Source organism: Gavia stellata, chromosome 7, assembly GCF_030936135.1.
Source record: "Gavia stellata isolate bGavSte3 chromosome 7, bGavSte3.hap2, whole genome shotgun sequence".
Lineage (NCBI taxonomy): Eukaryota > Metazoa > Chordata > Aves > Gaviiformes > Gaviidae > Gavia > Gavia stellata.
In genome coordinates this window covers 20,897,059-20,911,664 of record NC_082600.1, presented here as the reverse complement: position 1 = coordinate 20,911,664, position 14,606 = coordinate 20,897,059, and the positions used below count along the sequence as shown (strand labels likewise).

The following is a 14,606-nucleotide window of genomic DNA, read 5'->3' as shown; positions in this document are numbered from 1 at the left end:
CTTCCCCTAGTACTTTCTGCATGATTTTTGAAAAGTTATTTCAAACGTTGTCAGTCTTCTCTGAAAATATTATGCTGTTTAAAAAGTTTTAGGTTGTCGTCGTGTTTGGGTTTTTTTAATTAAAAAATGCTGAATATAAAAAAATAACTGTCCTTAAAGCAACAACTTAAAATACCTAAGAGCTGCTAATTTTGCTGAGTAAACCAGAAAAAAACAAAAGTTCATTTTAAAAAATATAGATGTATTATTCTAAATATAAAATTAAAAGCAGAATGAAACTGCGTAAGACCTTGACATTCCCAAGGAGCAGGTTTCTCAGCCCATGTGCATCTATACATTCTAACTTTCGCACAGTTAACAATTATGTTTTAAAACATGTTACTCAAATTGTGCCATGTACTTCCATTCCATAAGATACTTATTTTGCCCAGAGTAATACCAGGACAAGTAAATCATTCCCTAATATGACTGCAGCTGAACATGGGAAGAATTTAGTCCAGTGAAGATCCTGCTTTGCAGGGACTGTTACACTGACTTGCATTTAATAGTCACATACCAGCCCTAAAAGGTAACCGTGTGATTCATCATATGAAGAAAACACCAGTGAGAGCAGGTCTGCCTGGACAACTGTAATTTTCTTTCTGTAAACTCTTGCAGTGTCCCTTAGGAAGTGGCAAGGATTATATAAGTCTAGAACTTTTGAGAAACTGAATGAGAACTCCATAGACAAAAGTGTACTGCGAAAGAGTCTGCACCATCATCATTCTCTGCTGCCTCAACATGTCCAGCACTCGTGGGATGTCCAGCACCTGCAGGAAGAGAACAAACCATTACAAGTGACTGGTGAGCAAGGATACTGGCTTGTACTTTCTCAGCAGGAGGTTCAGAGCAGTACCAATGATCTAAGGGCAGAATCAGCTGCTCTAATTTCAGCTCTGACAATTCATTGCCCATGCCTGTGGTATGAACTGCACTACACCACTGACTATGCCTACCTCAACTTCCTCATCAGTGAAATATGCATAATGTTAAACTTGCCTATCTCATGGGGTTTGGGTCTTCACAAATCTAATGGCTGCAAAAGTCTGCCACTGTGTTAGGACAGGGATACACAACGAAACAGGGATACACAACGAAACAATTGGTTTGTTGAGTCTCAGCTGGCATATTATATTATTAATAAACACTTTATAACTGTTCACTCCTGGCTAAAAGCTGATAGACCAGGTTTTATTCTATTAAACTACTGCTTTGTCCTGTGCTGAGACGTATACTGCAAATACTACTACACTTAGGAACAAAATACTTAACAGCAAGCACAGAGACTCGCTACAAAGCATGTTCTTGAACATTAGCCATTAAAACTAAGGCATGAAGTAGAAGTGGTAAAGTCAGGGCGAAATCCTGAAATATGCTTAGTAGCCCAGGGCATACCTTGTTCCACTCAGTGATTCAACATCTTATGGAGTCAAGAATCCAAATAAGCATTCCAGTACCCAGTGTGTAAGCAGGCAACTCTAGAAGATTATTAACTTCTGTTGAATTGCCAAGAGCTCTTTCAACCATAGTTGTAAGGGCTCTTCCAAAGGCCACATCTTGGGAAAGCTCAGATGAACAGCCATAAAATATTTATTATTAGGCAGGTTATTTACTCTTCCACTACCTAACATTATTTAAAGCATGAGAAAGAAAAAGAGGTCACCTCATTGTGTTCCAAGCAAGCAATCATGATCTCTGACAGTATGACCACTCCTGTTCGTCCTACACCTGCACTGCAATGTACCAGTACAGGAGGATTAGAGTTTTTAGGATCCCCAGTGCTGTTCGTATGGCGCCGCACTGACTGTATCTCTTCCAAGTATGCTATTAAGTTCAACAAGATAAGAATAATAAATTTAGCAGATGAAGACCCATAAGCAATGCTATTATGCCATATGACCACCAGAAAAGTAGTAATTTAACAAATGACATCCTACAGAAAAATGTCACACTGTATAAATCACAAGTCATATCCCAACCAAAGCAATACAGATCTATAAAGATCATCTAACTTTTGTAAGGCTTTCCTTGCTTTGTTCCCTTATTCCCCACCAAAGGTGGCTTGTGGCTGTCTTGCTACTGCTGTAACATACTCAAATGTGTAGTATATGATGCAATTATGTTTTAATCTATATGACCTTTTAGTAAATTATATACTTGGCTTTAGACATAAGCAGTCACTTTAACAAACTGGCAGGTATATTCCTGCCAAAAATATAATTCAGTATCTCTTGGTGGTGTGAAGAAACCTTTTTCAGCAGAATGCTTGGCATACTTATCAAAAGCTAATTCACGTACAGCAGCCATTTTAGGAGGCATTAAACAAACAAACAAACAAACAAACAGAAAAAAAAAAACAAAACCACAACAATCCCAAAACAAAGCTATTAAATACAACTTACAGAGAAATCCCTTTAAATCCTCTGGACAGCCATGCTCTGGCCAGTCAGTATATTGCAGATGCCAAACTGTTCTCTCCTGTCCTGTGAGAAGATGTTTAATCTTCAAACCCGTAGTTGCATAGCAGCCTGAGTCAGTACGGAATCGTGTGGTAATCTTAAATCTTCCATATGTTACAGTGTTATGTCTTGAACCAAGACGTGGCCAGTATCTGAAGCTTTTTTCTCGTCCACTTTCCTTAAAAGTAAAACACTTGCTTAACAAGAAACATAACACTCACACAACTAATGCTCCTGTAACAACTGTATCTCTCCTCTATTTAAGTACTACTACAGTGTTATGGTTTCTTACTGAGTAAAACAACTTTCCAGTGGAAAGAGTTTGCAAATTTCCATCTTTCTGCCAAGGAAAGCAAGACAGAATGGCAAAGGGGTCACTAGAAATTTATCTTTGATTGGTGTTCTTGTTGGAGCAAAGATCCCTTTGCCTTAATAGATCATAACAAAATCATTGCCGAATTTCTGGGAGAAACCTGACTCAGTTTATACTCACTTCCTCTGCCGTCACCATAGCTATGATGGCAATCCCTTGTTCCCAGACCATCTGCCAGAAATCCTGACATGTATTCTGCAAAGGGCCCTGCGTAGCAATGTAATCCCACTCTATGCCGCCAACAGAGATCTGTAAAAAGAAACACATTATATTATTAATTGTTGAAAACTCCCTTTCCCCAATTCTTAAGTCAGCCATTTGAAGACACACAAACTGAAAAAAAGACAGCAGCACTGCAGAAGTAGGAGCCCACCATGAGTTATGTCTGCCTCCCATTTTTTAGCTGCATCTTGTCACATTAGATGCAGGAGAGCCACAATGTTAAAAATTATATAGGCACATAGCTAAATAAATGTATTTTACATCATAAGCATAATGTAAAAGTAAATAAATAAAATTGTATTTCTCTTTTATGAATTTAAGTTATTCTAGCCAATTCGGGTTTAGAGAAGCTTTCATACCCTGGTGCTGTAAATGCTATTATATGCACTAAAAAGTCAGAATTAGCTGACGTTTCATCAAAAAATATTATCTTGTTTCAGAAAAGTTACTCAACATTTGTGAATGAGTTGAAGTATAGAAACTACGGTACCATGTCAGTATACAAACAGATTTCTTAAAAAAAACACAGCAACACAACTACATTTGCTACTCAGAAATTTTCAACTCTTTTTGGAGAAAGCATGAAGCCAATTGTAGTTGCACTTTAAGTAGGTAAATGCATTGAAAATTAATGAACTGCCTTGAAGTTTCTTGAGGTCACCCTGCAACTTCTTCACTTTTTAAACAGAGTTTGAAGAGCTAAGCCTGAGGAAAGGGGAAAACTGAAGATTACGAAAGAGCAGATTTCCCCCTGGCTCCATCTGTTCCTCTAACCATCCAAAAAAGCTTAAGCTGGGAGCTAGCTTACTGCCTGTTGTGGATCTAGTCTGAGAGTACAGAGGAGGAAGAAATAAGGATTGTCACTGCAGTTCAAAAATATCATAATCATTGCAAAGGAACCCAGTTTGTTATAAAGCTCTTTGCCTTCTTAACTCTGGGAAGAAAGGACATGCCTTCTGTTAGCATCAATCCACAGAGACATGAGACAGAGAGAGAAAGGAGACAGTCGATCAATACAGAAGTGAAATGCAGCAGACCTCTCCAATAATTAACCCTCCATTATTCTAAGTAATGAGGAAAAACAGGTTCCTCCTTTCCCCAAAGAAACCTCTGCAGAAGGAGGGAAAGAGAGCGAGAGATGGAGGAATTCTTACTCATCTGACCAAACCAAAATTGATAGCCAAACCCATTTTTAGTTACCACATGAACTGGAAAACATTTCTCCAACAGTTTTTCTCTCACCTTGATATGAGATGCATTGATGTAACCTGTGTTATTTTCTTTGGTTGGGACTAGCTCTACTCTGGTATCATCATAAGGAAGGACGTCCTGGAACCGGTTTCTTTCAGCATTTTCAGGAAGCCGAGCTATTGAGCACTCACCATCTATAAGTCTTTTTTTCTGAATACGCTCATATTCAGTAAACACCATCCCCTGCTCTAACCGTTGTTCCAGAACTTTACACTGAAAGACAGAACACAGGTAACCATACAAAGTCACGTTCTAAGATGAGTCTATTCACGAAGCGTAAAATACATATATAAAATATATGTATATAAAAAATATATTCTTCTCCTGCATACTTTTTCAATGCTTTTCCAGCTAATAATGTTTTTAAAAACATACCAGAATAATTAGAAGCAACCCTAACCAGCAGGAATTTTGTTCAAGTGAAAACTAAGCCTGTTATGCTTCATTAGGTCACAAAGACTGTGGATACCACTGGTGAAAGAAAAATTACTTCATAATTTCTATGAAGACAACCCAGTTGGGCAAAGAAATATTTAGCCAAACCAGGTAGCTATGCTATACTATACTGCAAACCACCTCAAATACCTTCGAACAAGACATACTCATTAATCCTCCTGCTCAATATAGTATGTTAGATTACATCATTTGAAAAGGTCTCCTTTAACAGAATCACAGAATCATTAAGGTTGGAAAAGACCTGTAAGATCATCAAGTCCAACCATCAACCCAACACCACCATGCCCACTAAACCTTGTATTAAAAAAAAAAGTCAACTTTGTCATTTGGATGGAGAAAAACTCTAAAACTGTAAAACAAAACACTTCTCTCAGTCAATGAACTCATCATTCACTACCAATATTCCACATTTTCTTAGGCTGAAGATATTAAACTTTGCATATAGCAGCAAAGCCTTGTTAGAATCTCTTGCTGCAGCTGAGGTATAAACCCAGGATTTTTTCTACTAGTATAATTCAATCTGTTTTATTTAATAAGCTGCTCCCTCTCCTCACCCTCCCCTCTGATTTATTCTTTCAAAACCAAGTTCTTTCTAAATCATAAGACACTTCTGGAATTTCAGCATCTCTTTGCCAACAATAATTAGAGGAATAATATGTAAGATTTTAGCCAGAAAATTTCATCTATGTCACATGTCCCCAGCTTCTCACAGCAATTGCTCTCTGCTATCAGATCAGAAAAGTGTCTTATATCAAATAACTCTATTGCCAAATGTTGCAGAAGAAGGTGTAAAACCTCAGTCATATACAATTTGCACATCAATACATCAACTGTACAAACTTCTTTATTATCTTTAGGCTAAATTCCCTCATTTAAACTGATAATAACATGAAGCTGAGCAATGAAACAGGCACTGAATCAACTTTAAAGTCATCTTCTAAAATATCTGCAGTCTGGACTTCCTTTCATGTCACATGTCTGCTTTGCACTGCCTCTTTTCAACTGCTTTAGGAATTACTCCCATTTCATGATATCTATTCTGCTACTACATGACTGCCTGAAGAGACAGTGTAGTGACGTGTCTTTTTCATAATTTGACTTTATGGATTCTTCTTTTACTTCAACACTTTGAGCAGAGCTAGCTGAATAATAACATGGCTGAATTCAATAAAGGTCAATCCAGGAAGAGATGATGGCTGTAAGTAAGAGGAAATAACCAATACAGATACTAAACGTAGAAATGTATCTTAATAACACAATATTAATTTCTGTCCCTTAGCGTCTTTAAGGAGTGTATATATAGCTCAAAAAGAACTTCAGTTGTGTTCAAATAGAACAGTCAAATCTACCTCCTATGGATCTCACTCCAAGCCTTCAAACTCCAAGACTGAACTTCTACTGTGTGACTTGCAATTCATTTTCTTGGCCTGTTCCTTAAAACTGCAGCTGGTGAGAGCAGGACTGTTCCTTCAGGTTGTAATCCCTGCCCAGTCACTGTCAACAAATTGGGCTTGAGGGGGTCTGCAGCTGAGGATGCCCAACCATGCTCAGAACCAGATTCTAAACAGACGACTGGTCGCTGAAAGTATAATAATCACCGTAGACCTTGGTGTATCTAGTTGCTCCCTGGTCAGACATGTGATACAGCACTGTTCTACAGAGACCTTCACAGGCTGAATATTGACTGCATTTCACTTTCCTGCACCTATTTAATGATATACAAGGCAGGCTGAAGTATATTTACTGACAATTGGTTACTCTGACACAGGCAGATGGAGTCTTATATTTCTCAAAGAATGATCCTCAAATTCTAGAACCTGATGTCCTCTCAGGGATCTGAGATCTTTTACTGAATTTAAAATTTCTGCAGATCACACAAATTCCATTTATATTTTAAGGGATCCACATGAGGAAAACAGATAAATATGATCTGACAAGCTATACCCTGGCAATGCAATTTAGCAACAAAATTTATTGTAAAAACTGTATGAATTACTAATAATTACAACTAAGTTCAATCTCACACTCAGAATTTTAATTTTCATACATTTTCAGTCTGGAAAACCCAAAAATTAAGAGAGAAAACAGAAAGACTTGGCACAAAAATGTATCAGTAGATACTAGTTAATTTGCTTCCTATATATTCAAAGGGCAAACTATAATCTGATTCACTGTCGTCTTAAACCTTAAAGAAAAATCTGAGTTACACCCAATACTCATAGCAATGACTTATCAATCAGAAGTCTCATTCTTCATTTGGTTTCTATTATCAGTATTTGACTTGCTTTGAATCTGAAGCATTTTAAAGTCAACACAAAGCACCATTCATATGCAATTTCATTTTGAAAAATCACTAGTGTGAAAGAGAAATCAAGCATTAAAGAACTTCAGCATACCCGTTCATCATTTGTTGCTCTTGTTGATTCTTCCTTCCCCTCATCTGGCAGAGGCATTCTAGTCAAAGCTAGTCCATTCAGGGCAGCTAGCTTTAGAGGCCCCATTTTTTTTGCATCATTTTTATTTTTTTTCATACCCTGCAAAAGCAAAGCTAAAACTTAAAAATATTCTTAAGTATCTGATGAAGTTATAAGGCAGAAACCAGACAAGTTCAATTAAGCAAAAGATACTTCTTTGAACCCTTCTGCAAACAGCTCTGACCTTTTTTTTTTTTGATAAGCACTGCAGTGAGAGATTAGGGTGGTGGGACTACATTCCTCCAAGGACACAACACAAGTCTGTCTTCATTCCAGACAGGTTAATGAAACTGCCTGAGAATGACAAATATTGTTCCCTACAAAGCTCACAACTGAGGGTGTGAGGTGACAACTCTGGATAATTAACATTCTTGGACAGAATTACAATCACTTTCCAGACCCAAAAATACATAAAAAGTATTGCTTACTAGACTATTCAGTTTACAGGCACTTTTCTTTCCTACAAGTGGGCGTAAAAATGAGCATATACCTTTATGATATTTGGACACAGTTAAACGTTTGACTAAGTTTGCAACAAACTGCACATACAAAACACGAACACAGAACTGCCGACAGATCTGAGTCCTGAACCAGGCCATGAATCTAAATTATTGAAGTTACCATTCATTATTTGAAAAAATACCAAAGAGGGATTTTTATGAAAGAATAAATTCAAATGATTCTTTTAAAAAGTGTAAGAGAAAACTTTATCATTCCTGCAGTTGCTAAGTTTCGTGGTTAACAAAAATACACTGAAAATGTGAGTGTATATGCTGCTTGAATGATACTCAATGCTTTCAAAAGCTAAATGGTAGTAAGAAATAGGAAGACAAAGCTAAGAGGATGAGACCACATTTAAAAGTGAAGTGAAGAGTTCATTGAAAAGCAAAATGTGCAAACATTGGTAGGGGCCACCTTTGTTACCAGGATATTCATCTCAATATTGAATACAGAAAGGTAATATTCTCTATTATGCAATAGCACTCTTAAATATTACTGAACTAGAAAGTATTTTACTGAACACCAACAGTGAAAAAGTTTTAATATCAATTTTATTTCAAAGGTTGACTTGAATATTTACATAGCTATCAAAAGGAAAAGGCAGGGTATGATTTCTTTTCTGAAAATGTATCTTCTGGAGAACAAAATACTAAGTGACTACCTAAATGTGAACACAAGGAGAAAGGTATCACCTTTTTTCCCTATATCCACATAACAGGAGGAAGAAGATTTAGAAAAACATACACAATTATATAATTAATTGAAGCTGATGAAGGTTAATTTCATTGTGTTCAGCTCCATGTACAGGAAGTCTGACAGACAAAAAATTGTGAGAGCAGTAACTATTTAAATACATAGCTTACTATAGATTAGCTTTTGCAGCATCAGCTATAACAGTTACTACAGCAGCAGAAGTTATATGGTAGTTCCACTGCAGTCCAATTTGTGCAGAAAACTATTTGACACTAACTCAGTCAGGCAAAGTTAACAACAATCAATGTTAAAAGGTGAACTAATAATAAAAATGGTCTTTCTTCATTAGCACCTGAAATACACCATGGGCTACATAAAACTGAACAAGAGTTTAAAACAAAGTGAGTGGTAAGGAAAAGTGAGTGGAAAGAGACATGGCAAGCAAGAAATACCTTTAGTGAGATCAAAACAGCTTGAAGGCAAGGCAAAAGGGAAAGGATATGAAAAGGGGAAGGGATGGAGGAAAGAAGAGACGGCAAGGAAAGAATTTATTGCCTAATGTGTCAGGTCCCCCTCTTAGGTCAGAGGAAGAAAGCAAACGAATCAAAAAAAGCAAACATTCAGCTACATCTGATTTTTCAGTGAGGGGAAGATTAAAAAGCTGGCAGTGCAATGGAAGCAGTTGCTTCTGTTCCAGATAAGGATAGATAGGGCAGAATTTGGGATCTAGAACTGACTTTAAACTAACTCGTTCTACAGTTGCTAGCCAGGTTAGGTGTATCAGATGGATGGAGGCTACAGAGATGGATTTGTGTAGGAGGGCTATACAAACACAACTCAGACATGGCAGAGGAGGGGATGTAAGACAGCTAAGCAAAGATCATCAGGGAAAAACATAAAGGTCAAGCTGAATGTAGCTTTTAATTAACACATTTTAAAAGCATCTCAGGTTGATTAAAAAAAACACCCAAACCTCAAACAAAACCCCCACACAACTGCTACAGAACAACTCAAAACAACCCAAAACAAGAGGAATAATATCCACTTACACCTAGCGGGGGAAGGCCTTCCACAATATTCTTCTTCCCAGACAAAAGATCAGACACAGGTCTCTTCTTTACTGAATCTTTCCTTACTCTGTATCTCCCTGATGTTGTAAGGTCAGATTCTGACATAGATGGAGTAAGCAGTCCTTCCCCTCTTCTCTGTACCTGGCTTTCTACTAGTAAATGAACGGGGCTCTTATCTTTCATTCTCTTTTCTGTCTCCGTAATATGTAATTTAGGCTCAAGAATATGCAAAGGGCCAGCAGATGAAGCAACAGAGCTATAAGGGTAGTTCAGTACTGAATCATGAGAATAACCACCCATAACAGATGAAAGTTGGGTTTGATCTTCAGGGAGAGGAGAAAGACTTGTACTAGTCTTGTTTTCTTCTTCAAATTCTTCCTCTTCCTCACTACTGTGAATCAGCATAGTGGCATCTGAAAGGGTTTTCTTATGATCACAGTTCACACTTTCTTCTTGCTCATTTTCTTTTTGCTTTGTTCTCTCCATCAGAATGTTGGGTTGTGACCCTTCTGAGATAACCCTTGGAACAGCCACATCTGCTGCAGAAGCTGACATGGTCCTTTCTTTAATTCTTAGTCCTTCAAAGCTGGGAGTCAAGCCTGCTATTTCAATACTGTTCCTTTTCTGCAGCTGAGCATGGCGTGCCAATGTTAGAGGTTCACTGACTTCCTGAAGAGAATGTGCCACAGGCAGGCTGTCTTCCTGAAATGTCTGGACAGAATGGTGCACTCGCCTTGTGATAAGATCTGGATTGCTGCTGCTAATGTAGATATGTCGTGAAAGGTCTGGAGTACTATTTGCAGGTCTTGGGTACGGGTATGGGGGAGGTGGTCGATAGACTTGGGTCTTCATTATATTTGGTGCTGGATAGTCCTGAGCCTGGAGCTGCACATTTGTCAATTCAGGCACACTGACTGCTCCAACAACTGGGCGCTTTTCAGCAGGATAGGGATAGGGGGATTGGCTATGAAAACTGTAGTTCAGGTTAAATGGATAATGGTTAGATTGTGGGGAAGCAAAGTGAGCGTGTTCTCGTATTTCAGGTTGACTGTAAACTAAGGCATCAGGCCTGCTGTAAGCGTATGAATTGCTGATGTTAAGATTTCTCATTGAATGACTCTGCCTATCTGTGTGCACCATTCCCCTGTTGAGCTGCCTCATCACAGTTTCATAGTCTGGCGTGGGACGATAAGAAGGTGGTATTAGTGCACTATGTCTATGCGATGGGATATAATCAGTTCTAAGGACATCACTTCCAGTAATGCTTGGGTTAGAGGACATGGGGGATGGCTGCAAGTAATGTTGTGGATTGTTCAAGGAGTTTGTGCTATGTGCACTATAGACACTACCATTGCGGATCCGACCGTAGTCATGAGGGGCTCTATCCAAGCTAGTCTGAGAGTGACAGTAATATCCATTCTGATTGCTCACAAAGAGGTTATCTGAAAGCAAAGAACAATCTTTATGTCCAAAACATCAAACAAGATATCCTCTATTAAGACGTAGCTAACCTATGTTTGAGATTTTCAAAATCTCAGTTATTCTTAGCTATGTATTGAAATGGGAAGGAAAAAAAAAAAAACATCCCAGCTTTTTTGTTGTTGTTGATACCTAAGGTATGTATACCACAGTAACCTATTGTGTTCATTTAGATGATGCTAATTCCTATTGGAAAACATTGTCTCAGTTTAAGAATGGCTTGCTTCTGTTAGGATAGATTTGCTAAGTTTCAGTCCAGCTAAACAAAAATCCTATCAATCTTAAACCACATTAATTGAAAGAAAGAACGTGTACACCAGGGTTTGCACTAATCTAATGAGATCAGTTTAAACAGCAAGAAAGAAAAAAACGCAAACTTAAAACCACCAAACACCTAAAAACACCCCCAACAACCAAACAAAATCCCCTTCACTCTTCTTCTCCCCTCTCCAGGCCATAAGTAGATATAGTACCACAAGATCTTTAAAAAAACCAAAAAAATTAAATTAACTTTTCTCCAGAAATTATGGAGACAGTTTAAACCACCACCATATATTGTGTGCACATTAACATATACCCACTCTGATCTGTAAAGAAAATTATCTAACAGTTTATACATCCAATATACATTTAATAATTTAACAATTACTTCATTGGGTATACAATTTGCCAAGCTCCAGAAGAGAACAATTCAGTCATTGCCTTAGATGCCTTCTATGACTTAACTCTTCAGGTTCACCGAAATAATTACCACACTTACGTTAATGAATTTGCTGACAATAAAAAATTCTTTTCTTTGTGAAAAGATTGTTCAAAAATAGGATACGTGCAGTAGCAAGTATCCAGCAATAATTCTGACACTATATTGGAAACAATTCAGCTACATTCTGAATTTATATACCTGTACCTTCATAAATACTTCTGTAACACTATTTAGATAGAAAATGTGCTTGGTCCTTTACCAGTAAGTTGTTAGAGTATTTTTTTTTTTAATCCAGCTGACTTGTAGGACTGGAAGGTCCCTATCAAAACTGAGGCAACTTTGCAAAAGACTAGATGAAGCCCTTCAGGGCAGCAACTTTGTTAAAGACACAATGTGTAACAATCAAAACAAAGGAGAGAAAGCAGCCATGATTCCACTGTAAACCGCTTAGATTAGGAGTGTGCATCCCTTGAAAATTCTAATTACGGTTTGTTTTGGCTTTTTTCTTTCCTTTTTTCAATCAAATGTACACCAATTCCATAACTTGCAGATTTCCTTAGCCTGAACACCCCATCACCTTGTAGTCTAGCGAATTCTGACAGAAACTTCTCTCTTCCTGCATCCTGGGTTTAATAATTTTTTTTTTTAATTGTCTGGGGGCTCAGTTATTCTTTGCAGCTATTAAGATCGATATTGACAAGGATCTCAGAATGCCATAACGTACCAGTTTGGCACATGAACCAAAAAAACGATAGTCAGCTTAAACTCACACAGGGGACCATTGTCTATAGTTGCTGTATATGTTATCATAACTAACTTTACTCCTATCCCATATTTCACATTAGCCTATATGCCTAGAGTAGCAGCAAGCACTTCAACGAGTGTTGTAGTACAAACCTATCCCATGTTCACCCTATGAATTTATTCAGCTATAAATGCAAATTATAGCTTTCACCTTCTAAAGTTGTGTAGCATGGCCTTGGATTTAATGAACTTACCTTGGGAGGATGCATATGGTTCAGTATAATGACCATTGTAATGCAGCTGAGGTGGTGGAGGCAACATATAAGGCTGAGGCTTGGGCTAAGAAAGCAAGCATCTTACTGTTATTTTTAAAATAAATAATGAGATTTTAACTAAGTCTTGAAGATTTTTTTAAAATATAATGTATAATATTTTATATATAATATATAATACACAAACACACACGAAGTTTTAGTCTTAACCCATTTCTCTAAATCTGCAATGTAAGTTTCCCCTGTGAGGTCATACAAGAAATAATTAAAAAAAAAAAAGGAAAGAAAACCAAAACCACACACCACCAACCCAAGACTGTATCTTGCCATCTGACATCTAGCAGAGTCTCCTAAATGAGTCTCTTGGAGACAGAGCAACCAAACTAAAAACAGAAGTATTTAAAATATTTTTCATTGCAATTATTTTAATTCTATTATTTAGATATTACATAGCAGTTTTTTCTGCTGGAACAGTCAGAAACAGTTCCTCACATACTAGACTCATCTTTTTCACTGCTCATTTTATTTCACTGAAGGAACCTAATGTCTGATTCAAAGTCAATTTAAATCCATAAAAATGCAAATAGAAAACTATTTGCTCTCCTTACCATAGACATCCTGGACGAAGACCGCCTTCTAACAGGATTCACTGTAACGGGCTGGGTTTGTCTACAGAAGAAATTTTATGGTGAGAAATTATTCTTAACAACACCAAGACCTATTTCAAACCTTGGAAAGTGCTCCCAAGTTCAGTTAAAAATCACTCTACATTTCTTGGAACCAGGCCCTGTGTTAAATAGTCCTCCCCAACAGTCTCAAAAGGAAAGAGCTCTGTGCATAAACCACCATCACAGACAGTATGAGCAGAATAACAAAAAAAAGATCAAAACACCTCAGTTACTTCTTTGCCTCCTTTCTATGAAGCATAAAAAGGAGATGTCCCTGAAACACTGCAGCAGGGCAGAAAAAGCAGCAGAGTAACTGGGGACTAGTTCCAAATTTGAACCCCATATAAAATCTGATACTGTAAGTTACCTGTTCTACAAGAACAGACATAAAATTGTTTACAGAATGTGACATTACAGATGTTACAGGAATTGGAAAACACAACTATACTGCATGAGCATTTGTATCTTCTAACATTCAAGCTAAGGGTAATAAATTTTCATAATTTGTTGGATTGCCTCCATGATGTAAGGTTCAGAAACTTTAAGGTCCTTTTTCCCCACCCTACACTGCACCTGTACTCTGCATCTTGTAGCAAGGCAGAGGTCAAAAGACAGCAGAATAATACAAACGCAGGAACTGCCAGATTTCAGAAAGAAAGATGATTTTTCAGCTCACCCTTTGGGAAGTGAAGGACGAGAAAGGATTGGAAAGCGTGGAAGGGAAAGAATGAGGGAAGATTTCTGAGAGCCCTCCTCAGGCGGAGAGTCCAGGGAGTCTCTAAAGACAAGGTATGTACAGATAAAAAAAAAAACAACCTGAATTTAATACAGGCATGCATAGGACAGTTTTCAGCAGCAGGACCAGATGACAGGGAATCTTAGAGCAGAGATAATCAGAAAAGTTTTTTTAAGGACTCTACATATTAATAAAACCATGTTGTGGTGAAAGGGTTAAAATAAGTAAATCTAGAGTCTGACGTTTAATACAGAACTATAGAACTGACGTTATTCAAATAGCAATGCACAAGTCTCACAAATGCACTACTTCTACCCATATTTTTTATCCCTCTCAAAAGGCAGCCAAGGTTTACAAGCTTAGAGGTATGAGGTCTACTCTATTCCAAATTAATCATACTCTTCTAAAATAAATTAGCATTAAACACACTAGTGAGTCATCTGTGGTACAAAATAGTCCATTATCT

The 14,606-nt window shown here is 37.4% G+C and overlaps 1 protein-coding gene across 1 annotated transcript in view; it reads right to left on the bottom strand.

Moving 5' to 3' along the window:
• Positions 1-305: 305 nt before the first annotated feature.
• PTPN21 (protein tyrosine phosphatase non-receptor type 21) overlaps positions 306-14,606 on the bottom strand; it is a 37,843-nt gene continuing 23,542 nt past the window's right edge. Inside the window, exons 10-18 of the mRNA XM_059819248.1 lie at positions 13,345-13,405; positions 12,719-12,803; positions 9,518-10,980; positions 7,197-7,334; positions 4,336-4,557; positions 2,992-3,120; positions 2,442-2,676; positions 1,703-1,863; positions 306-809 (exon numbers count right to left, since the gene is read on the bottom strand). Of these exons, the coding sequence (XP_059675231.1) occupies positions 681-809; positions 1,703-1,863; positions 2,442-2,676; positions 2,992-3,120; positions 4,336-4,557; positions 7,197-7,334; positions 9,518-10,980; positions 12,719-12,803; positions 13,345-13,405 (2,623 nt within the window). The 3' untranslated portion in view covers positions 306-680. The remainder of the gene's footprint in view (positions 810-1,702; positions 1,864-2,441; positions 2,677-2,991; positions 3,121-4,335; positions 4,558-7,196; positions 7,335-9,517; positions 10,981-12,718; positions 12,804-13,344; positions 13,406-14,606) is intronic.